A 26,593-nucleotide genomic window follows, 5' to 3' on the forward strand; every position below is an offset into this window, starting at 1 on the left:
GGAAACTTTTTCCTCCAGCAAGGGCCTCGCCGAGGGAGATCCGGGGAGACGTCCCTCGGTGAGCCCTCGCCCCTTGGGAAGCGCCTGTGAGTGTTGCTAGGCAGCAGCGCTCACGGTGCTTCCCTAAACTGGATTGCCGGGAGGGATAATAGGGCCTCCCGGCAATCCAAGCAGTCCCGGTTATCCGAGATTGGGCCTGCCCATTTATCTCGGATAACTGGGACTCTACTGTAGTTATCCAACTGAAATTTTCAAATTTTGCCTCATATTGGTTCTGTATTTTATTTTATCTCATCTTTTCTCCCTGTAGGAGACTCAGAGTACTTTACATACAGCTAGAACCATTTGTAGTACAAAAGTTAAAAACAATTAAACAAGTAATCCAGTTAAAAATGCTGATTCAAAAACAGTCTTTAAAGTCTCTAAAACATAATCAAAATAAAAGTGTAATTCCTCTATGTATGCCTTGTTCCAACAGTCAGGTAATAGCCAAAGGCCAGTCTAAATGATAAGATATTTGTTGGAAGAAAGATCAGAGATGGGGCCAAATTGGCCTCACAAGGGAGAGAATTCTACAGCCAGAGACCAATTGCACAGAAAGCCTCACTAAATATGACTGTAGTGATCCCAAAGAAAGCTCTCAGAAGATGATTATAAAATACAGGCAGGTTCATAGAAAAAGATATAAACTCTCTGTACAGTATACAAGTCCATATGCCAGTAAAACTGCCATATATACTCATGTACAAATCAACCACATGTATAAATCAAGGGCAAATTTAGGGGCTAAAATTATGGATTTTGATGTGGCCCGTGGATGACAGTTTTCCATGGAAAGCACCAATGCCATGATAACTTATAATAATTATTTTATTTTTATACTCTACTTCCCAGCTCCCCGCAGAGACTCTGAGCGGCTAACATGGGGCCAAGCACAAAATTCCACAATAAACAAAAGAATACATTCATAATAAAACAAACATCATTGACATTTAACATTACATAAATTAAACCAAACATTTTAACAACAATATAATGATGAATAAACCGTCAAATAAAAACAATGCCATATCAGGAGCCTGCCTTCTCTGGCCACTATTTTCCCACCCAGTCATTTTAAAAGGTTAGAAGTAGAGCCATAGTGAAGGAAGTAGAGGGTTCCAGTGCTTATTTTAGGTATTCCAAGATTAGAATAAGCTCTTGCCTTTCGCCATGCTACTCAGAGAGGGCAATGGTTGCTATATATATATATATAAGAGTTAAGTTACAGTTTTTACATTGACCCATGGATAAGTCAACTCAGATTTTTTATGTTATTTTTTTTTTACTCAAATTTCTAGACTTATACATTACTATATAGGGTATGTTCAGAAAAGCAAATTGTGTGAGGAAAAAACAACACTCCGAATCATAGAGATGAATTTTATGTGAATTTGTTTTTTTAAAATGTGTGTATTTTTATTCTGAAAGAGAATGTTATGTACTTATAAAGAACACAAGTACTGGAACAGAACTTGAATACATTGGCCAATATTCTACATCAGTATCTTAGTTCAGTATATGTAAGTTTAGTCTCTTGGCTCCAAACCTCTGCAACCTGATGGAAACATCATTCATGACTGTTCCTATTGCTGGCAGAATGGGCCTCGTTCACTTCATACAGCTGGTGCTCACAAAGGTAGGTGGTGGGTGGGGGAACTTATAATCACAGCAATAATGTCATAATCGTGACTAAGTAGCAATAGTGAATACTGAACAGGTAATTAGATTTATTCATCCATAACTGTTTCATATTCACAATAACTTTAGTCATGATTATAACGTTGTAATGATCCATGTTCTCCTCTCACCACCTGCACCTACTTTACCTGGCATCAGCTATATGAGAAAAGTGGATGGAGAAGGAGTGAACTGAGAAGATGCTGAGTTATTCCAGATCCCATTCTCCTCCAAACACACAGGCAATGTATTCTTAAGAAATGTCATCCTCCCTGGACTACAAGAGGCTTGGATTCAAAATAGCTGTGTCAATTCATCTAGCCCTTGGCCATCTGACCCAGATATTATTATGCAGTAATTTTACTGCTATGAGATGCTAATTTGTGGTGCAAAACTCACTATCTTAATGTTTGACTCATTGTCACCTCAATACCCACAATAAATCATTTGATCCATGTGATATTATTGCACTACCATTTTAGAGACAAAGCTATAAAAGTATAACTATTAAAACTATAAAAGTAACTAAAAATACCTTACAAAGGAAGGAAGCTACAACTGGAATGCAATCTAATTACACTTTTTGTTATTTGTAGAATAATGAATCACAAACACATAATTTTTATAACTAATTATTTCCAAATAAGCACCCCTTTCTTGTTCCATTCCCAGGTGTATATCTTCCAAAAGAGAGAGAATACAATAGAGCATGTCAACCTCGCTTCCAAATACAGGGTGTTTGAAAAAGAACTCCCTAGTTTAATTATACTTGAAACTAGGGAGTTTTTTTTTCAGACACCCTGTATACTGGGTTAAATGTTACCACTTGCCAAGAAAATTAGTAGATATAATTTTAAAAGGTGGACTGACAACCTCCTCGTCCATAAGATGTTGCATTTGCAAAACTGCTCATATCTATGCACAATTCACTTTTCTATTGAATTCATTTTTCACAAAAAGATGGCACTCAAGGCAGAAAAGAATACATAAGTAGTAATACCATTCTGATTAAAGTATAGAAAGAAAGAAGAAGTCAATATCCAATAAATTTAACCCCCTTGAACAACAGATCAACTTATATGCCAAATGCCTTTCTGACTAAAAAAAATAGCCATGCCTGATGATAGAAGAATAACAGAAAGAACCATTCTCTCCAGTGCCAGGGAGCCGCCAGCCAGCCAGCACAAATGCCGAAAGACATTTCTTATACAAATGTCAGCTTATTTATTCAATCACATTTATAGCTTGCATTTTCTTTCATTGAATTGAAGCAATTACACAGATAGTTCCTGAATGATAACCCCTCAAGCTTAACTACTACATGGTGCTATTTCATAAGCCTGGGACCAGCATGGGATAAGCTTCCCACTTAAAGTGATTTCTGGAGATAGGACTTGGAACAAGAGAGAAAGCATTTGCATGGGAACTTTTTAACAATCGATTTTCCTGCATGTAGGCATATTATTTCCATTTGTGTTGGGGAAAGGGAATGAACATATCATCTGAGGCTATTTGTCACTTCAATCAGTTATACAACTAGCATTCTGCATATTTGTCTCAACCCAAGTTGTTCTTTGTATATGGGAGCTGAAATGGCTCCACTTGAACTCATTAAAAGCTGTGCTTCTTGTCATTGTACTGTGGTAGGAACAGGCCAAAAGTGAGAATTGACTTACTCGCTCAGGTGGGGAAAGGGAAAGGAAGGACAGTATATGTGTGCATTTTTTCTCTCTCTTACTAGGTTGGGGAGGGGCACTGGACTGTAAGTAGGAAGGTGTGTGTGTTTCCAAAGCAGATAGAGGGAGCGGGATAAGGAAAGACAGGAGGAGGGAGCTGGGGCGGGCAGGAGGGAAGATGGTGGTAGCTGTGGCAATTGCTCTTGTGGTCATGGCATGGCCTCCTTCAGCCCCAGAGACCCATACATCACCCACTTGAGTGAGCAAGTGCATGAGGAATACACTTGCATACTTTCACATTCCACCATCCTATCCCCTTGCTCTTGTACACCCAAACAAGCAATTGAGTGCCTATGCAAGGGAATGCATTGACACACCCTCTCTCCTTGCACTCCCCAGTCCCAGTCCTTCCAGCAAACTCTTACTTTTAGGCTTCTGCTCTAGAGGCATATGTACCACTCATCCTACATTCTTCGATTCCCTTCCCCTCCACTCACCTCAGCAAGTGAGTAGTTTTCCAAGGAAACACATGCATGGACGGGGCCAACCACCTCACTGCTACAGGTACTATTGTGTGTATGTAAAATACGAAGCAAGTAATTGTAATATTTATAAATAAAGAGATATTTCTGAACTTCTGACTAAAGGAAAGGAAGCAGAATAACATAACAAAGGAGAAATGGCATCTCATATATGCAATGAAACAATATGATTGCCCATCACATTAATGGCAAAACCATATCATACTAATAACAAAACAAACCTCTTACGCAATTCCAGAAGGCAAGTCAAAACATTTATTAGATACTATCAGATCTGAATTTACTACAGACATGAGATGTGTATGGCAGATTTAGAAAATGTGGCACAATCTCCTTAAAAAGCCAGGTGGAGATTTTTAAATGATGCATGAAAGCATTACCATGAACAGAACTTCAATCAATCAGGAAGCATGCATATGAGCAACAATCTTGATTTAATCATAAAGCTAACATCTGGTATTTTGCTCCAGACTGTTTATGCTACTTCACTTCTCAGTCATTTTGCAACAAGCAGCTAACATTAATATTTGTACTCTGGACAAAGTGAAGCCCAAAGTCACAGCAGGACATCTGTTAATTATAGAACCAGCTAGAAGCCAGAAAGGTTACAATGATGTAACATACTGGAAGTAAACAGTATGCTGCAGTAAGCAATGTATGGCAATCTCAATTGTGCTAGGGATCCGTATCTTCAATTTCTACTAATATGTTATAGTGGTTCTCAAAGTGTGCCCATGGAGCCCTTAGGGCTCTATGAAGCATAGTCAGGCGCTATGGACTTCCCTCTTCTCCTCCTCCTCCAAATGCATGGTGGTGGGGAAGTGGCAGAAGCATGGCCACCGGAAGTACACACTACTGGAAGCACTGACCGCCACAACCAGGCCTGTAGCGAGGGGGAGGGGGTTTAGGGGTTCACCCCCCCCCTGAAATTTTTCAGGTTATAAAAAAAACCTGGTTTATTCATGAATTTTAACTGGTTAACCAAATCCCCATGCTAAGTCTATGAGACCCAAAACATTAAGAGTCCTTCCAGGCACTATTTCAAGCAGATATTGACAGGTTTGTAGCGGGGAGGGGTGTGTGCTAGGGGTTAACCCCCCCCCCCAAATTTTCAAAACCCCTCCCGAAATTTTTTTCTGGATACAGCCCTGGCCACAACATAGGTTAGGGGTGCAGGATCCCTGTGAAAGTAGAAAAACCACAAATAAAAAAGCCTATTTGTTTTAACTAAATCTCTGTAGAAAACTCTAGGTTTTCTAGAGTGACTCTATGGTCAACGTCGCCAGAAGCTGATCACAGAATTGTGCTGGAAGAGATAGATATTCTAGAGAAGTGTCCTCTCTAAGCCTATCTCTAGCACAACCCATTGGTCAACTTCCATAGGGTCACTCTGGAGACAAAAAGATTCCTAAAGAGAACATATTAATAATGTGAATAATTAAATCCCAAAAGTTAAACTTGCAAATGTGGATGGCCGATTGTACATTTATATAGTTTAGTTCCACCAAAAAGTTCAAAGCATCACATATGGCTCTTCTTCCCTTTTTTATTCTAACAACCCTATGGAATAGACAAGACAGTGGGATGACTTAAAATCACCCAGGAAGTTCCATGGCTGATTGTTGATTTGAATCTTGGACCTTCCATATTCTACTCCTAGTCACTACATCATATGGACTCAAGAAAAAAAAATGGGTTTTTAAAATTATTCCTATCCCATGGGTTTGCATAGACTCACCAGTCTGAATGGAACAGTTTTCAGTTATAGCCAGGTCCAAACAGTGTTTTCTAGATTTGGTTTTGGTACTTGAGCCTTTGGACTTCACCTTTTGTCCTTTGTCTGTCAGCAGAATTGTAGCTTCCATAATTCCATGATTTAATTGTATTCCTAGCCCTGATCTCTAGCTACTCATTTCTCCATTCTGTGTAGGATCTTTATTACATTTATGGGTTTTTTTACAGTAGGAAGGAATTGAAATTATTTCTGATGCTTTTCCAATTTTCCGCTATTAAAACTGTTAATCTTATTTCATTTCATTAAAGGAAAACAGGCTAGTAGTTGAGTAGTTGCTTTGACTGGTGAAATATTTGTTTGGATTTTCCCGATTTGTAACTTAAAAAAAAAAAAAAGCAGATCCAAACAATCTCTCTCTTGTAGATCAACAAACATAATAAGAAAGCCATTACAAAGATGTAAACTATTCTTTACAGAGAAGCAAGAAAAAATTGTTTAATTTCTTCTCGCAGCCCATTACAAAAGTTCACTAAGGGTGTTTATTTTTCTAAGACCATACAGTATAAGCTTTGTGGCAGGTTAGGGTTTTGAGCCTGCATTGTCAATGCCTCCATAACTACCACATTGGATGCATATTGTCCTCAGCATTTAGTGTACCGTGAAGAAATCATGTACTATAATTTAAAAGAATGTACCAGCGTATTTTGAAGGACAGGTGCAATCCTACTTTGGATTAGTCTCTAAGTAACCAAGGATAGGATTACATGATAAATCATGTGATTACAAATGAAGGACCCAGAAAAAATGGGGAAAACTTACCATTTTAGTTCCATGTGTATGGCTGGACAGTCCTAAAAACAAATTCACACACAAAACAATAGATTAGATCTAGATTTGCTTTTTGTTTCCATTTGAAACATTAATCAGAACAGAGGGCCCATAAATCTCATGTAGTCAATTAAGGTTTGGTTTCATGAAACATCACTAAATTTATCAAATACAGGAAAATAGAAGTGTCAATGTTATTGTCACAGCCCTACATTTTGTACCAGAGTAACACGCCTATATTTTGTAGTTCAGCTGAAGATTCCACTTCTTCCACCATAAAGAAGCTGGCTGAATTGGCAGTTGAACATTGTATGAACTATGATGACAGGATAACATGTCCAAGGGCAGCAGCCAACCTTAGAGGATGCTGGACAGTGGGCAGGAAATATGGAGGACAAAACTTAATCATACAATATATCGGTGCTTGACAGCCTATGCAGGAAGAATGCCGCACCTTCAGAGAGATCAGCTTGGATTATTTACTACCTTACACAGATGTGATGATACAATGAAAAGGAGGAAATGCAAACACCAAAACACAGGCAAAATGGAAGAATTATAATATTAATATAAATTCACGTATATTTTAATTATTTTATATTTATTCATTAATAAATAAAAGGTAAAGGTTTCCCCTGATGTTAAGTCCAGTTATGTCTGACTCTGGGGGTTGGTGCTCATCTCCATTTCTAAGCCGAAGAGCCAGCGTTGTCCGTAGACATCTCCAAGGTCATGTGGCCAGCACAGTACCTATTGATCTACTCACATTTGCATGTTTTCGAACTGCTAGGTTGGCAGAAGCTGGAGCTAACAGCGGGCGCTCACTCCGCTCCCAGGATTTGAACCTGCGACCTTTCGGTCTGCAAGTTCAGCAGCTCAGTGCTTTATTTATTTATTTATTTATTTCTGATATTTCTACCCCGCCCATCCCCCGAGGGGACTCAGGGCGGCTTACATAACTGGCAGGATCACTACCAGTATATCATAATACAATAAAATAATAAAACAGTTAAAATAGTTAACACACTTCGCCACCGGGCTCCTCATTAATAAATAATATATACTTAATATCCAATGTTATTAGAGGACAAGGAGAAGGATGGCCTCACACATACACTCTCACCATGAACACAATGCTATGAATGTCTAAGGTGAAATCAAGACTTCATTCCAAAGTCAGTGAGGAAGAGAGCCCACCACCCCACTTTACCTTTTCACTGAAAATGTCACCAGACTTGAGGCATCAAACCCTGTTCTCACTTGTTGGGGGAATAAATGCTATTTCTTCTACCCTCTACCCCATTCTTAACAGGCCAAAGCAGCAAGAATAATGCTTATCCTTTTGGAGATACTCTGCTCCATCTTTAGCAGCTGCTCTTCCAGACAACTCCCAGTCAAGATAACTTCAGACCATCATCCCTGACCTTGGAGAAAGTTTATAATTTCTGGCAGAATCTGGTTAATACACATTTGTTTTTGCTTTCTAGAATCCACCCGCCCACCATTTTACATCACAGCTGTCTCCCAGAATGAAACTCAAGATGTCTCACAAAAGACAGAAAATGACAGTAAAAACTAGAGATGTGTGTGGTATTTGTTCCATTTGTTTCATTTCGGTATTTGTTTTGTATCACCCATTCTGATGGCATGCAACGACAGAGCCCATTTTCAGATGAAACAAAAGGTGAAACAAAAGAGAAAGTTTCTTTGTTTTCAGGCCGCGGGGCTTTCCTCATGCGGCCCAGGGAGTTCTTTTGCATGCATCAGAGGAGGAGGCAATGTTTGGGGCTTTTGGCCAACCAGAGGCCAAGGAAACGGTGACGTTGCCAGGGTATTTAATGGGGCAACCACCCCCAAAGTGTCCATTGTGGGCGTGTCCTTTGCTGGTGCTGGATGTTTGTCTGGTTTGCTCACTCAGTCTCTCTGTGCTAGTGTGCTTGTTTGCTTGCTGCCTTGTTGCCTAGCCTCTTGCCTTGCCTTGCTGCCAGGGGAAAGAGATTTTTTTGTATTTAATTTTTTTTTTCCCCAAGATTGGCTGCTTGGCTTCTATTTTTTTTTTCTTTGAAGGGAAGGGGGCTGGGTTTTTTGAAGGGGTGGTGGTGGGGTGGGTTTGACTGGGGAGTGTACGCAGGACTTCAGGGGTGCAGAAAAGAAGGGGTTCTCTGTAGCTTCTATTTGTTGTAGTGTAATATTTTTAATTCTTTGTTTTAAACCCCCCCCCCCTTTTTCCTCCCCCTGGGTAGTATTAGTTTTTTAAAAAACACAAATATTTTTCAAAGGAAGGAAATTGTTGGGTTTCTACCTTCTCCACTTAGAAAACCTTTTAAAAGTTGGTGGGTTAAAAGGGGTCGATATGCCTTCCATGTATAGCGATTTTCACCACTCTAATCCTAAAACTGAGAGGAAGGCGAACCTTGGAAGCTTTCCCATTGTTGCCAATGGTCCAAAAAATTTTGTTCTTACAACCTCATACAATTACCTCTCACAATTACCTCACAGCCTCTGAGGATGCCTGCCATAGATGTGGGCGAAACGTCAGGAGAGAATACTTCTGGAACATGGCCATACAGCCCGGAAAACACACAACAACCCTGTGATTCCAGCCATGAAAGCCTTTGACAACACAATTTTTGTTCTTTTGGACATGGGACAAAACTCCCATTTGGATAGAAGCCCCGTTTCGGAAGTGGCAAACAAAAACAATAGCGGGGTGAAATGAATGAAACAAAACAAAATGGATAGCGATTCCATACAAATGCACAAGACTAGTAAAAACAGATACAGTTCAAATATACAATATTGAGATTAATACAGTATTAAACAAAACAGAATTACAGACATTTGAAATATATGCAGCAACATAAAAAGCCCCTCTCAAGCTGTGTGAGTCTATGTGTAGAATGACTCTCATTTTTAAATAATAGGAACATCTTATCAACTGTTGGACAGCTGCAATGAGCAGAATGTAGTTCTTTCCTTATTCATAGGGGCCTATAAAGGAAACACGCGCTTTGCCCCCAAAGACGTCTTTTCTAGCAAATATGTTTATTCATGTTTTTATTTTTATTCATATTTCCACTTCTTCTTTTCAGACTAAAATCTCAAGACACACCCCTGATGCTGTTTGTAGGGAACATACAGTAGAAACCTTCACGTTCACTAAATTAAGGTCATGTATGGTTTCTTATAAAACTGTAAATGTAAAATTTATTGAATAAAGTAAAATGTAATGCTTAAAAGGTTATAAAAGACTGAAATTGCAAGGGCTTCCTCTAGTAACCTTCAGAAAAAATGTTTTTATGCCACAGATAAAACATGAAGGTGGCTCAGGGCAGCATATTGGAATTTTGCTGTTCCAAAGAGATGAGCAAGGAACGGAATATAGATTTGAAAAATAAATGTCATATGCTCTCCTTTATATCAATGGGGAGAAAAAATAAAGAAAGGCAAAAGAAGAGAAAGAAAAGGGGGGAATCAAATGGGTTTTTAAAGCCACCTCTTCTGGGTTCCTCAGTAGTAAAAGTATTTTCCAGATTCCCAATTGAGGAGACTTAACAGCAGAGAGAGAGAGCAATAAAGAGGCTATGAGAAAAGAAGTTTAAATAAATAGAGTGTCCTAATAGTAGTTGTCTGCTATTTAACCATAGCATTAAAAGGATGGGGACAAGAAAGTCTGTTTATTTAGACCAAACCTGAACTAGCAGCTGATATTAAAAGAGCCTTGATAGAACTGATTAGGCTTGTGCATTTCAGCTGAACCTTGATCCATTTCCAGTAGACCCCTATATCCATTTTTGCACACCTCCCAAAAGGGCCATTTTCGGTCCACAACCGAAAAATATGGCTAGATCTGGCCCATTGGCAGTCAATTGGCCCAACGGGCAGGGCTCACAGGCAAGGAGCACGTGGCAGCCTCTCCATGTGCCACATGCTCCTGAAAAGCAGGGGAGGAGCTGTGATCAGTTGCCACGTGGTCCCGTTATGGATGGAAAACCATGACGGCTGGGCCCTTGCCATTACAGCCATCCGACTAAGCCAAAGAAGCCAGATTAGCTGAAGGAAAATGGCTAAAACGGATCCACACACAAGCCTAGAACTGATCTATTTCAGAGCTTGAGAAAACTTTGTTTGTGATTTTTTAAAAATACAAGGCATAAAAAAGAAATAAAAGTACAAACTACATTCTGCAGGACATGTCTGGGGCGGGGGGGGATGATATACTAGGGGTATATCTACACTATAGAATTAATGCAATTTGTTATCACTTGAACTACCATAGCTGACTGCTGAAAGTTGCAATTTTAGCTGACTGCTGAAAGTTGCAATTTTATAAGATCCTTATCCTACTCTGCCAAAAAGTGTTGGTGCCTCACAAAATTACTAACTCCAGGATTCCATAGAATTGAGCCATGACCATGAAAGAGGTGGCAAATTACACTAATTCTACATTGCAGATGCACAGTAAGCCAGTCTGAATCTGGTCTATGAAGGGAGATGTTGACAAGCTAGAATGTGTCCAGAGATGGGCAACCAAAATGATCAAGGGTATGGAGAACAAGCCTTATGAGGAATGGCTTAAAGAGCTGGGCATGTTGGGCATGCTGGGCATGCTGGGCATGTTTAGCCTGCAGAAGAGAAGGCTGAGAGGAGATATGATGGCCATGTATAAATATATGAGGGGAAGTCATAAGGAGGAGGGAGCAAGCTTGTTTTCTGCTGCCCTGCAGACTAGGACGCGGTACAATGGCTTTAAACTACAGAAAAAGAGATTCCACCTGAACATCAGGAAGAACTTCCTGTGAGAGCAGTTCAGCAGTGGAACTCTCTGCCCTGGACTGTGGTGGAGGCTCCTTCTTTGGAGGCTTTTAAGCAGAGGCTGGATGGCCATCTGTCGGGGGTGATTTGAATGTGATTTTCCTACTTCTTGGCAGGGGGTTGGACTGGATGGCCCATATTCCAACTCTATGAATCTATGATTCTATGTCTGGATGAGAGTTCACATGGAACCTCACTTAAGTTCCATGACTAAAGAATGGTGAGCTGTACTTGATGTGCATATACTAGCTATATATACCCTATTTACTCAAATCTCAAACACTATTGTTTTCAAATAAGTAATTCTAAGTAGGCAGCAAATAATAATAATAATAATAATAATAATAATAATAATAATAATAATAATAATAATAATAATAATTGTGCGGTTTTCTGGCATTGTGTATTTCTGCCGCTTCTGTGACTGTTCATTTGGGGTTTGATGATTCCGTAGCCCACTTGTCAATGGATGTCCAGAATCAGCAGCATCCACCGCGGTCCTTTTTATCCTGGGCGACGACCGAGCCAGTATAGACTTCATTTGGGTTTGTTTCTCCATAATGCTAATGGGTTAGGTGCTCTTAGTTCTCTTTGGGAAAACAATAAGAATAAGAGCTTTGGGAAAACAATAAGAACTACAACAAAAACGCTGGGTGGATAAAGGAGTTTGAAGGAAAATTCTCACAGAACAAAATGGAACAAATGGAAATAACAACTGAAATGATCAGCAAACGAGTGCAAAAAGTCAAGAACTGGACATCGCCTGGTAGTGATCAACTTCATGGATTTTGGCTCAAACATCTGATTAGCTTGCATGGAAAAATGGCCCAACAATTCAATGAGATGCTGCAGAAAGGAAGTATCAGTGAATGGCTAACAACTGGAAGAACATACCTGATACAAAAGGATCCAGCAAAATGAGCAGCACCAGGAAACTACAGGCCAATAACGTGTCTGCCCACTATGTTTAAACTACTGACTGGCATCATAGCTGACAGAATTCAAGACTATCTTGAAGAAAAAAACATCTTGCCAGATGAACAGAAAGGCAACAAACGGAAAAGCAGGGGCACAAAAGACCAGTTATTGATTGACAAAATGATTCTGGAGAACTGTAAGAGCCGAAAAGCTAATCTTCACATGACGTGGATTGACTACAAAAAGGCCTTTGACTCACTCCCACACAGCTGGATCATCAAGTGCCTGGACGCCATCGGGATTAGTAAAAACGTTGGCACCTTCATTGAAAACATGATGGAGCACTGGAAAACTGAACTGTTTGTTGGAAATGAAAGTTATGGACCTGTCAACATCAGGAGAGGAATTTTCCAGGGAGACTCATTGTCCCCTCTGCTTTTCATTATTGCCATGATCCCTCTGTCAACAATCTTACAAAAAACAAATCTCGGCTACCAAACATCTAAGAATTCTTACAAAATTTCACATTTGATGTACATGGATGACCTGAAGCTATATGGGAAAACGGAAACTGAAATCCAATCTCTGACCAACACTGTCCGAATTTTTAGCACTGATATCAACATGGAGTTTGGTTTGGACAAATGTTCGACAGTGGCATTGAAGAAGGGAAAAATAATTGAAAGTGAGGGCATCAATATGCCCAATGGCCAAACAATAAGGTGTCACCAGCCAGAGGCCTATAAATATCTGGGCATATTACAGCTGGACAACATCAAGCATGAACATGTGAAGACTGTGGTCAGTAAAGAATACACACAAAGGGTCAGAAAAATTCTCAAAAGCAAGCTCAATGGAGGCAACACCATCAAGGCCATAAACACCTGGGCCATACCTGTCATAAGATATACTGCTGGCATTATAAATTGGACACAGGCGGAACTGGACAATTTGGACAGAAAAACAAGAAAACTCATGACCATTCATCATTCACTGCACCCTCGCAGTGATGTTGACCGGCTGTATCTGCCTAGAAGATCAGGGGGCAGAGGACTCTTGCAAGTAAAACAAGCAGTCAAAGAAGAAGAACATGCCCTGGCAGAATATGTAAAACAAAGTGAAGAACCTGCTTTGATTGAAGTCAAAAATCAGAAACTCCTCAAAGCACAGCAGACAAAAAACCAGTACAAGAAAACCGCACTACAAACTAGAGCTGACAGCTGGCACAACAAAACACTGCATGGAAAGTTCCTTGACAAAATTGAAGGAAAAGATGATAAAGAGAAGACCTGGCTCTGGCTCACGAATGGGACCCTGAAGAAGGAGACAGAAGGCCTGACCCTTGCAGCCCAGGAGCAAGCCATCAGAACAAATGCAATCAAGGCCAAGATCGAAAAATCAGCTGATGACCCAAAGTGCAGACTGTGCAAGGAAACCGATGAAACCATTGATCATATCCTCAGCTGCTGTAAGAAAATTGCACAGACAGACTACAAACAGAGGCACAACTATGTGGCCCAAATGATTCATTGGAACCTATGCCTCAAGTATCACCTCCCTGCAGTTAAGAACTGGTGGGATCACAAACCTGCAAAGGTTGTGGAAAATGAACACGCAAAGATACTGTGGGACTTCCGAATCCAGACTGACAAAGTTCTGGAACACAACACACCAGACATCACAGTTGTGGAAAAGAACAAGGTTTGGATCATTGATGTTGCCATCCCAGGTGACAGTCGCATTGAAGAAAAATTTTATTTTTGTACCCCGCCACCATCTCGCCAGAGGGACTCGGGGCGGCTTACAGATATAAAACCAGCATACAATAATATCAAATACAAAAACACACAAATAAATTTAAAAGGCATTAAAAATCACAATCATTATAAAACACATGAAAAACACAGCAATAAAAACATAAAATGAGCTGGGCAAAGTGCACTGAGTGGAACTTGTAAATAAGAAGGAAGTTAAGGTGCTACAAGGTCATGGGAAGAGCCTTAAACTGGGGTGAACTCTGAGGCTATGTCAAGGAGTTAACCAACAGGTACTACTGGTCAGAAGAAACCGCTAGTACAAGGGTTTAGCGTACAATGGGCGGTACTTCTTCAAAGGCCTGTGTGAAGAGCCAGGTTTTCAGGCTCTTCCTGAACAATTCCAAGTTGGCAGCTTGCCTAATTTCCCTGGGGAGCACATTCCAGAGCCGGGGGGCCACCACGGAGAAGGCCCTCTCCCTCGTCCCCACCAACTGCACTTGTGACGGAGGCGGAAGCGAGAGGAGGACCTCCCCCAATGAACGAAGAGATTGTGCGGGTTCATTCCTGTTACCCGAAATGAGCCAATGAGGACAAGCAAATAAATGTTTGCCGACCATAGCTTGGTGACCACCAAACATTTTGAAACTCATCTCAGAGACACCAGGTTAGATAACACAATAACAAAAACAACAATGGCACATTTTAACAACAGTTATTAGCAGCACATTTTCTGCCTTTGAATCTGGAAGTCGTTTAATGAGCATGACAAATTACTATTGACAGATTTATCTTCTGTGAATGTCCTACTCCTTTTAAAAGCCATCTGAGGATACATCTACACAGTGGAATTAATGTGGCTTGGCACCACTTTAATTGCCATGGCTCAATGCTATGGGGTCCAGGGAACTGTAGTTTTACAAGTCTCACCAAACTGAACCTCAGGATTCTATAGCACTGGCCCATGGTAGTTAATGTTGCATCAAACTGCCTTAATTCTACAGTGTGGAATATATTAGAGGCTTTTATCATATATTGTGTCACTCAAAATTATAACTCAATTACAGGTGCTTTCTCCAGTCTACCTGAACATATGAACAATTGGATAACACAACCTCTACAACACACACTATGTTTTAGTCCAGGGGTTCTCAAATTCTAGTTTTCCTTATTTTGTTTGTTTTGTTTAAATTTGGAGGTTTTTTGCCTTTAGTGTTCAGAATCCCTCACAACGCTGCTGGTATTTCTGGGAATTGAAGTCCAAAGCAAGTGGAAGACCAAAGGCTGAGGAAAATAAATGTAATGTTTTTCTATTTTCTGTAGAAGTGCAAAACTGATGTTAGGAAGGCAGTGATATCATACTCTTCATATAGCAGAAATAGTATATTCTTTATATAGCAGAAATAGTTGTGTATGTTCCCTAATATCAGAGAGCTGCTATACATCCCGAACATGCATTTTATCAGTCAGGAATAAATATCTGAATATGTGATACCAGTAGTTTCTACTACTATTTTGATCAAATTGCAGTTGCTAGTCTCAATCAGAGTGGAGTAGACCAAAGGAATCATCTATTGAATTGTGAGTCATTTCCGTAAATCCTACTGGATCATTGTCGGTTCCTTATTTGAAGCAGCCTTGAAAACTATATGGAGGCTGTTTGCTTGTGAACTTGTTTACAAGGATATGTTTAATGATATCAGAAATATATTTTCAGAAAAAATATATATAATGAGAGGTATTTTAGGATCAAACTAGATGGTAAAGAGATTGTATATGTCTAACTTTTAGTGCATTTTCTTTCCACAGTCAGATTTCTTTACATAGGAATGCCTCAGCAATCAAACATACAAATTGAGACCTGTGTTTATCTTATAATGACCAATACACAACAAAGGGCAAACTGGTACATAAGATATGTAAGCAAGAAAAACACATCCTTAATCACTTAAAGCAGTGGCTCTCAACCTGGGGTCCCCAGATGTTTTTGGCATACAACTCCCAGAAATCCCAGCCAGTTTACCAGCTGTTAGAATTTCTGCGAGCTGAAGGCCAAAAACATCTGGGGACCCCAGGTTGAGAACCATTGACTTAAAGGAACACTACTTCTGCACTTCTGTGAAAAGTAGTGTCTAGTTAGACCTTCAGCAGCTCCATCCGCACAATTTGTATTCAGAATAATTATATATTACTTTTTAAATTGAGAATTATAGAGATAGACAATAGAAATTGTCAGTAGTTTTTAATGTTACTTGATAGAAGCAGCTTTATGAATTTCTGTTGATGATGATTCTACGGACAGTTTTATTTCACTAAGTCCCAGCTTTTTTTTTTTTTGCAGGGGGGGGGGCAGTAGGATATAAATAAAATATAGTTCAATATTTTTAATATCATCTGAATTTCTCATGGAAGCCATTGGAAATTGTTGCTGTTTCTCCCAGAACAACTACAGGCAATATATTATGGAAATGGCCTTCCAGGAGTACACATTTGCCAATGTTGAAATCTAAGCACCATTCAGAAAATGTAGCACCTGTCTTACTAATGACTTTGGACAGGCTGAAGCAAATGGATGTTTTAATTGAGTTATGTATTTTTAGCTGATCGTACGTAACGTATATGTTGTATTTGAGTGTTGTTTTTCCCTGATTCGGTTGCAGATCTGCTTTTATACTACTATCTTAACCAAACTGTTCATTTGAACTGAGCGGTAAGTGAGAATTTATCTGATGGAGAAAACCTCTTGTACATTTTATACATGTATACAAATGAAAATGGGTACGTGCCTTCAAGTTGTCTCTCGTATACTGGCTTGAATAGTATTTCAGGCATCAGGTTTACACTTACCATCAAGGCCATTGTGATGGTGGCTGTAATTTCTTTTTCCCAAAATACTTAATGATGAATGACCAGGGGGAGCAAGCAAACGCTTTGACATTGAACTTTGAAGGCTTGGTGTTGACTTGATTATATTAGGTTTCATGACAGGATGAATCTCTGTAACAACAACAAAAAATCACAATTATTTCAAATAATTCCAATCATACTTCCTCTTGAAAGCCTGTGCACTTCTAATTTTTTTCAGCTTTCTGACAAAGTGGCTAAAACCCTAGGTATGCATAACATAGCTGAAAGGCATGGGGTTGAGTTTACTTTTCTTGATCCTAAGAAAGGCAATGACAAAGATCTTCTGAAAAAATCTTGCCAAGAAAGCCCTGTGATAGGTTCACTTAAGAGTTGCCATAGGTCTGAAATTACTTGAAGGCACACAACAACAACAACAACAACAACAACAACAACAACAACAACAACAACAAACAACAACAACTAAAAATGTTGTTGTGAAGAGAAAAGCCATTCAAGCCAATCCCAGAAAATTATTTAACGAGAAAGGCTTGTTATAAACATCTTGGGGATACTATGCTTTCAACATTTGCTCATTTAACACCCTTATGAGGCATATTGCTTCAAGGCAAGCAAATATTTTGGAAAACACATGCATATTTAAATAGATGTTTACAGGTTTTCCAGTTTTCAAGCAAGCACAGGAGAGATAGAATTTCCTTCTGCACTGATTATCTCTTTGTAGAAATCACCTTCTTGAATGCATAAAGATAAGATTCAGTGCTAGGCACTCTAAGAGAAAACTTTTTGTTGGAGTTCCTGGAGATTTGATAGGCAATGCAAATGGAAAGTTTCCCAATGGAAAGTTTCTTTTTTGGACTTCCTACTCCATAATCCTAGCACTGACTAGGAATTGTAGCCAAAAATATTTTTTCAAGCTTTGGCTAAGAAGAATGGACCTTTGATAAAAAGAAAAGGGGAAAATGTGGTATGTAGCTGAATCTTGAAAGTCATCATCTTCATCAATCTTTATTTATATCACATTTTTCTCCCTAAATGGGAGCCAAAGCAGCTCACAACATTATATAAAAGTCAGTATAAAACAATATACATATGTAAAACAATAGCTTATAAAACAATTTTATAATAAGAAATAAATGAACACATTTAAAAACATTTGTCTAATACAGTTATTGCAGGCAACTCAACAAGATAGATGGGGATCTTAGTGCAACTGAGTAAAAGTTAGCCTTCCTGTCATTACAGCTAAGTGTCTTCATCAAAGCTTGAATGAACAGAAAGGTCTTTAGCTGTTTTTTAAAAGATTTCAGGGAAGGGGCTGTTTTTACCTCCTTGGGGAGAGAGATAAAAGGGGCCAAGATATCAAGTTCTTAAATCTAAATATAATAGCCATCAAGAAAGAAATGGAGCAAGTCCTCTAGCTTTCAGCAATCAGCAGGACAATATCTACTCATTTTACATAGGCAATTATGATGCCACTTGGTGTCTATCAGATGCAGGGTATTTTTAAAACTGAATCTAGTTTTAAATGCCCTTTAATCCCAGAAGGGCAAATAAAAGTCAGATATTGGGGCAGTTTCCCAACAGAGGGAATAAAATATTTGAACAACATTCAGACACAAGTGTCATAGTAACCTGAGAATCTACTTTCAATGAAATATCTTATTGGATTTCTGTGAGTCCTCCAGGCTATATGGCCATGTTCCAGAAGTATTCTCTCCTGACGTTTCACCCACATCTATGGCAGGCATCCTCAGAGGTTGTGAGGTCTGTTGGAAACTAGGCAAGTGGGGTTTATGTATCTGTGGAATGTCCAGGATGGAAGAAAGGATTCTTGTCTGTTTGAGATAAGTGTGAATGTTGCAATTGGCCAGCTTGATTGGCATTGAATAGCTTTGCATCTTCAAAGCCTGGCTGTTTCCTGCCTGTTGGGAGGTGTCAGCAGGCCCTGGTTGTTTCAACAGAGCTGTTCCAGAAGTGTTGGTACTTAAAGAATCAAATTATTTGATTAACCTCAATAGCAGCTCTTCACAGTATTTGCATCATGTCCATTTGGTTTGAATATGCCAATATCTTATCCCTTATTTGATTCAAATAGCACTCACCCAAATATCCAATGATGCATGATAACGATTTCCTAGTGCTTTTAATCTTCAATGGATTTCCAACAAATTCACAATGTCTGTCAGCATCTGGGGATTGAAAAGAGAACATTATTTTGCAGTGTGTAGGAAAAAGAGAATTGAGCCTAACTACCCTGATGATACCAAATCCTGTCTGATATTGGAAACCAAGCAAGGCTTAATGAGTATGTGGATGGGAGATTGCTAAAGAATTCCCAATGTTGTCTTCTATATATCGGATTAAGGGACTGGCAAAACAATGTCTGAGAAAGTTCTTTGAAAATCATGGGGTCGCCATATGTGTAAAGGCAACTTGATGGTACATAGACAGAGTGAGTGGAAAATGAGAGCCATGGTTCTCAGTTTTTTCCAGAAACTTAGTGATAAGAGCATAAACAGCATATGAGCTCTCTTGAAATGGAGGGTTCACCGTTACTACTCCTTTGCATAGCAGTGTGCAGTTGCAAAACAATTGGGTGTGTAAGGAAACACTCACAAGTCACATGCAATAAGAAGGTGTAGCAAACAAGGCCTTTACACTATGTGAACTTAGTGTGTGCCTGCAATCTGTTGTATCAAACTGAGTTCACAGAAAACATTTGTAAATGTCTCAGGAGACAAGTTCAAGTGGAAAGTGATCCTGGCAGTGTTGCCTTAAGAAATGCTGCCATCTGTGGTAGATCCCAAATCCCAGTATGGACAACAATTTGAAACATTTTACATACTGAGACACTACTTCCTGGTTGCAAATGGAGAAAGGTGGAGCACCATTTTTGCCAAAGACTATTTGCCAATGCCTACGGAATGGTGGACAAAAATAAGTGCAGTTATTAAAATCTAGTCTCTTCTCTTTCGCAGTTAGTTCTTTGATGGATGACTTCACTTCATTCCTTCTCGCTCCATCTTCTTTTTCTCTCAAGCATATAAGTATTTGGTTGCATCTCAAGATATCCTACCATTTCTAAATAGTTCCCATAATACTCTGTTTTTTCCCTTTTTGTGCCATTGCTGTTCAGACAAAGAGCATAGTTTCCATGAAGATCTGCAATATTCCTGCCTTCACCCGTTCCTCGATCCATCATGGTCATGCATACAGCAGGTTGTTTCACTTTGCTTTATATGAGGCTTGGCAGTGGTTTGATGGAGGCTCCAAATCTTCATCCATATCCCAGCTGAGGCAGGATGTATGCATAAAAGCCTCTTTGATCCTCAGCCCCTGCATGAGCATTTTTAAGCAGAGGTCTACATACATAGGTTTACACATTAAGATAGCCATGCCATATCAGGATGCACTAGCTCAATGTGAGAAATCCAAGTATCTCCTTTTTCATTTGAAAGGTAAGGATAGAAAATTTCAGAAGTATTCTTCTCACTTGGCAAGACTGGTTTTTGTGCATTTTCCAAATTTTTCCCCTTTGGGGGGATTTTGGAACTTTTAGGGGGGAAACTTGTGAAGAATTTTTAATGCAAAAATGTTTTCATGCCAAAATGTCAATTCTTTTCTGCGTATTTTAAACTTAATGTTGACCAAAATAAAAACATTGTTCTCTTTGTAGTTTTGTGAGGTATTCTCTGTCAGCAAATTCTGGTGCCAAAAAACTACATATTTCCAGATCCTATAGGATGGGGCTATGACAGTTACAGTGGCAATGAAGTGCTATAAATTCAATAGTGTGGATGGGAAATAAGTAGATTATTTGTAATTCAGACTAATAAAATGCTGTAGATGATTTTGTACATTATTTATCGAGAATGGGCAATATGTTGTCCTCCAGACATTGGGCTACCTCTGCCATTGGTGCTCACCATTGGGGGCTCGACAGGGATGAAGAGAAACCCAGCCCTATCAGCCAGCAGTGTACAGCTTCCAGAAAGGGGTCAAGGTAAAAAGGTTCCCCAGTCTTACATCCAAAAGCTGGCTGGACTAACAGTCAAATCATACTTCAACAGTGATGACAGAAAATTTCTGAAGGGCCATAAATTGTCCATCCATGGTTAGAGACATGGTTTGATAGCCCCTGTCAACATGCTTAGCCTGTATGTGCAAATAAAGTGTAAATAAAGTGCAAAGAAGGGCTATATCTGTTTCTGAAAGAAAAGCTGTCAAATTGCCTTCCTTTTCTACAATTTCGCATGCAAAAGTTGACAGGACTCGCAGCTGAATCATGCTTCAACACTGATGATAGAAAATAATCTTCAACCTGAAGGCCAACACAGGTAAGCATTGGACAATGTAGGGTCATGGCAAACACTACTCTGTATTGGTACTGTTCAGTTGCCCCATTTACCATCCTATCTGATGCCAGGACTGACCCTTGCCCTTCCTGGGCTGTGAACATGCTAAGTGCCTCAGAAACATAAACTGCCATGAGTATTTTTTAAAATGTACTCTGTCTTCAGCTTGTGCCTAACAGCCACGACAATAGGTCTATAGACAAGCCTTTGCTTGGTGCAGAACCTTAGAAACCAAGAAGGAAACAGGGCTGCTGTCAATATAGATATCTAGTTCAGAACTTGGAAATTTCCTTGTGGGGGAGGTTGGAACATCCCAAACTCAAGAGTATTACCATCTTTCATATATCTCTGGACTGCAACTCCTATAATTTCTCACCATTCACTATGTTGGCTAGGGCTGATGAAGAGCCACAGGTTCTTTACCTATTCTAAGAGCACACATCAGTGGGATTTTTAAAAGTAAACAATGCAATGGGAATGAAGTGCAAAAAACATGGATAGGTTTTCATTGCATAATTGTGAAAATCTTTTTTCTTCCTATAGTTCCAAGTGAACATACTACATATTGGCCTTAAGGGAAGGAAATATATCTAAATAAGTTTCTTGCGATGCTTTCCCTGAAACAAAATGGGCAAAGGAGGGGGAAGCCCCATTGGGAAGGCATTCTAAGAGTGCTTTGAAATATCACCAGAGCCAAACATTCAGGTTGAAATATGGAGTAAGATGGAAGATGATTTCTCACCAATAGCTCTATATATTTTCAGAAGGAATATGGCCCCTCTATACTGTCATATAAAGTCCAGATTATCTGCTTTGATCTGAATTATATGACAGTGTAGAGTAGACTCATATAATCCCTTTCAATACAGATAATTTGGATTATCTGATTTGAAAATCTGGATTATATGGCAGTATAGAAGGAGCCTATAAAAGAGCTATTTCTTAAAGTCCCTTGAGCCTGTTCAACACTTCTCGGATTTTCTGGTTAAAATCAGAAGACACCTGAAAAAAGATTCAAAATACAACCCTTTCACCTTTGGCCACTCCACCTCACAGCTGGAAAGATACAGCTCCCCACTTAGATTAGTTCCTTTTAAAATTTCCATTCAACAAGATAATGCTTTAAAGAATTATAAAAGCAGAACTTATTACTGCAACAAATCACTTTATGGGGACCAATTCATATTTAAATCAATGGAAAAAACTTAAGAAAACTTCCAAATGTATTCCCTTCTATAAAAACAAAGTGAACTTGAGAATATCTTCAATCTAAATAACTATGCAGTGAAACAATGAGAGAGTTGCTGTATAAGGAATATTATATATTCAAGACAGATTGGTTTAATTTTCGGGAACAACCTCTTTATGATGCTTTTGGCAACCATAGAACATGGCAATTCAAAACTGACTAGTCATTTTTATCTTTGCTCATATATTTCATTTTATTTTATGTAATCTTGTCTGCACACACTTCCCACACAAATCTGTTAAACACAAATGAGAGCCTAAGCATCACAAAGGCAAAATTCAACCAGACTTGCCTCTGCAAAAAATTTAAAGCAGAAGAGCAAGATACAAAGTTCCTATTTCATTAAGCCAGCAAATGGAAGGAAGAAAAAAACCTAATGTCATTGCATATTCAGTACAAACCCAAGATATGTAGGAGGAGGAAAATATAATTTCCCTAAATCCATACACCTTCCAAATATATAGTTTTATTTTGCACGGTCCAAGCCAATATAAGAAATAAAATATGTAGGGCAAAAATGCCAGCATACATTTTGTGGTTATATTATATAGGACCTTTTATCCTGAAATTTACTAATACACAAAGAAAAAGAGTTTTAACGTTTCCAAATAATTACAGTTCAATGAATGAGCAACCTACACAAAGAACTAATCCAGGGTAAATTAATCTCAAAGTTGTAGGGACACAATTGGCTCCCCGACATCTCTCCATCCCTATCCTTCTACAAATACAGGTAATCCCTGAACAATGCATTAGTTGAGAAAGGGTGAAAGAGCAAAATAATTCTCAAGGGGACATTTTGAACCTTCTGTTTTTATATTTTAATGGTTTCATTGATTTCTAATATAACAGATACTACGTTTATCATTGGCACTGATCCATCCACAGCTCCCCAACATTTTCTTCTGGAAAATCCTGTGTATGTATTCATGATTATGACTAACTACAATATACAATTTGTTCACAATTGTATTACACACATATTGGCATGATCCAACTCACACAAGCTTCATGCCCTAGTGGCATGTGTGAGCCACTTATGACTCTTTTGTCAATGTTATATCAGAAAGCAGAAAAATTACTTCCCTATATGGGATTTCCCCCCTCTCTTTGTGCAGAGAAATCCATCAATAAGGATCTTCCTCTCCCAGATAACCAGTTTGGGAATATGATCTAAACTAGTTGTTTCCAACATGGGTTCGCAGATATTGTTAGACTACAACTCCTAGAAATTCTAACTGTTGGCCATGCTGGTTAGGATTTCTGCGAGTTTTAGTCCAACATATTGAAAGTCATGTTTGGAGATAGTGAAGGTAAATGTCTAGTCAGTCAATCTTCACTGTCAGGAGGAAAAGAAATAGCAATAACTAAAGGAAGGTTACATTGCCAAAGCATTTTGACAGATGACATTTCAAATGCTGACTACACTGTACACAAAAGCTGATGGCCCATGAGTTTAATCTGGAGCTGCTTCATTTACACAGATAGAACATACAGGTATGCACAAGCTCACTGCTAGAGCCAGCATGGTGTTATGGCTTCAGTGCTGGGAATATGATTCTGGAGATCAGGGTTCAAATCCCTGCTGACCCATAGAAACCCATTGAGTGATCTTGGGACTCTCTCAGCTTCAGAGGAAGGCAAAGAAAACCCTGTGATCAATTTGCTTTAAGACCACCTTAAGTTGTGAATGACTTGAAGGCATACAGCAAAAAAAGCTCCTTTTATTAAGGGTTGGCTCCACAGATGACTTGTATCAGTGAAAAGACACTTATATCTGCACTAAACAGTGCCACCTCAATTTTCCATCCCACTGAAGCCTACCATCCCACTTCAATGCTCCATCATACATCACTCCAGTTTTGCAGACTAACTGGAAAGCCCTACCAGTTGGTGACAAAAAAAGAAAGTCATCTTCTGAAAGTGGGAGTGGCACACGTCAATCCATGGATCCAAACATTTCTACAGAATATTATTTTGTTGAGCCACTGCTATATCATCATCATCATCATCATCATCATCACCATCATCACTTTCTCTTGTTCTTGGAAGGTTCTCACCTAACTACCTACAGAAAGATTATTTTGAAAAGAAAGTATGAGAGTATAAAAAGCAAGTATAAAATCTTCATGTATATAAAAAACAAATCCTGTAACTGAATCTTCCCCATGTGCTGGATGGAGCTCCTGAAATAAAAACAATTCACAGACCTATGAGCTAGTAGTAACCCTCTAAAATACATTTGTGATAGTGGTCAGTGTGGTAGAACTGCTTATTCTGTTTTGTCCTGACTTGTACTTAACCACTTCATCTGGCTATTGCTGTTTCCTATTTATAGATTTAGAATTATTCTATGGAAAGAGAAAGCTCACTGTCAAATACTTGGAACATGCAAGAGATAGGTGTGGCAAATCATTTTGTGTTATTGCTGAACCGGCATCAGAAAAGCTCAACATGAATATTATGTTCTAAAAAAGTGTAGCAAATTTAAATGTTTTACACGCTAATCACTAAGTACTAAAATGAACTTCCTACAACAGAACAAAGGTTAGCCTATGCAAGTCATATCCTAATCTAGATGCATGTGCCATTTTTCTCTACTATTTTCTTTTCAAGTTACATTGTTCAATTCTGTATAAAAGATTCATAGCGTGCTCACCAGCCGTAACACACCAGAGCTCTAAATATCAAACGAAATTTGCAGGAAGAAATCTATCAAAACAATGTTCAGAATAAATGACATTTCTCATAACTCCCCTTAAACCCTGGTCCTGAACACTGATGTTTGTGCACAATTTTCTGCAGACAAATTAGGGGGACTGAGGACTTTACTGCATGTAGCCGCTGTCCCACAACATTCTTGCTACCGGGCATTATAGCAACTTACCAGTATTGTTACCTTTCTCATTGCACCGCAACTGGCATCACACAACCGCAATACCTTGGCAGTGTGACGTTGCACTTTTGGGTGGGTGGAGTAACTCCGCTCCCCCACTATGCCATTTCCCTATCTTTAAAAAATCACTTTGCAATTATTCAAAGTGTAGATTATTTTTGGTAACAAATCATTTTTTCAGAAATGGGAGAGCAGGAAGACAAACCCATCCTCTGACATCATCAGTATCCCGCCACAGAAGCACAGTTATTTCATCACACGAAGTATGTCCCAGGACCATGGCATGATCTTCTCCCATTGACAGCTGAGGATGGCTTTGTTGCAAAGAGGTGCAACAGTGGCTATCACACAGTTTGCCATCTCTGTGCAATAAAGACTTGAATTACTCTACTGGGACTTTGGTTCAATTCTAGTTCCAGCTCTTTAACATGCCCTCTCATTCTTTTCATCTCTCTGTTCCCTCTCATCCTATTACTGTTCTTAGCATTGCTCTGAATCTCATTCCTCAGTATGATGTGTCTATTTAATGTCTCATGGAGATTCTCTGAACATGTGAAGTGAATTAAAATAGAAGTAGAAGTAGAAGTAGAAGTGATGATAGACATACTTTTGCCTTTGGTCCTTCAAGCTTATTCTCATCTGCCATTACTTAAAAGAACATTTTTTTTGTTTAATAAGATGGTCTTATCAAAGGACTTCAGTTGATTTGTAACACATATATGATTCACAAGTACAAATTATTCCAGTCTTAAACCCCCAGCTTCATTTAAAAAAAGGGGGGGAAAGAAAGCAAAAAGTAATAGGCCTTTGACTGAAACCTGAAGGATGGCTACAAGCTAGTGGGCTCATAGGATTGTGTGAACCAATGCTTTGACTAAATATAACATAGCTTCATTTCAAGCATTAGTAGAGATTTTTGGTTCTTCAGGTTTTGGACTATAATATGCATGGCTTACCATTAGCCATGGGACATAAGACTACTGGGAACTGTTGGCCAAAATATCAAGAGGTGCAAAGCATCTCCAATCCTGATATGGGTTCATCTTTCATTAGTCACGTGCTAAGGATTGGTGGGTCATGATGCTATATGATGCTCGCTGAGCTTCTTTGCTGTACATCATCCCACACAGTCTTTAATCCATAAACCATACTGGAACAAGCTAAAGTCCTCTGTAGTCCAGCATTTAGTTAACACAATGGTCAAGCAAAAAATATGTGAATAACTTAATACAGGAGTA

General features: G+C 39.0%; 1 protein-coding gene across 5 annotated transcripts in view; it reads right to left on the reverse strand.

Moving 5' to 3' along the window:
• The window catches only part of mta3 (metastasis associated 1 family member 3), a 156,893-nt gene that overhangs the window by 27,698 nt on the left and 102,602 nt on the right, over positions 1–26,593 (reverse strand). For all 5 annotated transcript variants that reach the window (XR_010003223.1, XM_008115701.3, XM_008115702.3 and 2 more), the window contains exons 15-17: positions 18,958–19,044; positions 16,835–16,984; positions 6,492–6,523 (exon numbers count right to left, since the gene is read on the reverse strand). Coding sequence is in view for 4 of the 5 variants with exons in the window: in XM_008115701.3 (XP_008113908.2) it covers positions 6,492–6,523; positions 16,835–16,984; positions 18,958–19,044 (269 nt within the window). In the remaining variant the exon portion in view is untranslated. The remainder of the gene's footprint in view (positions 1–6,491; positions 6,524–16,834; positions 16,985–18,957; positions 19,045–26,593) is intronic.

The sequence above is a fragment of the Anolis carolinensis genome, chromosome 1 (assembly GCF_035594765.1).
Source record: "Anolis carolinensis isolate JA03-04 chromosome 1, rAnoCar3.1.pri, whole genome shotgun sequence".
Lineage (NCBI taxonomy): Eukaryota > Metazoa > Chordata > Lepidosauria > Squamata > Dactyloidae > Anolis > Anolis carolinensis.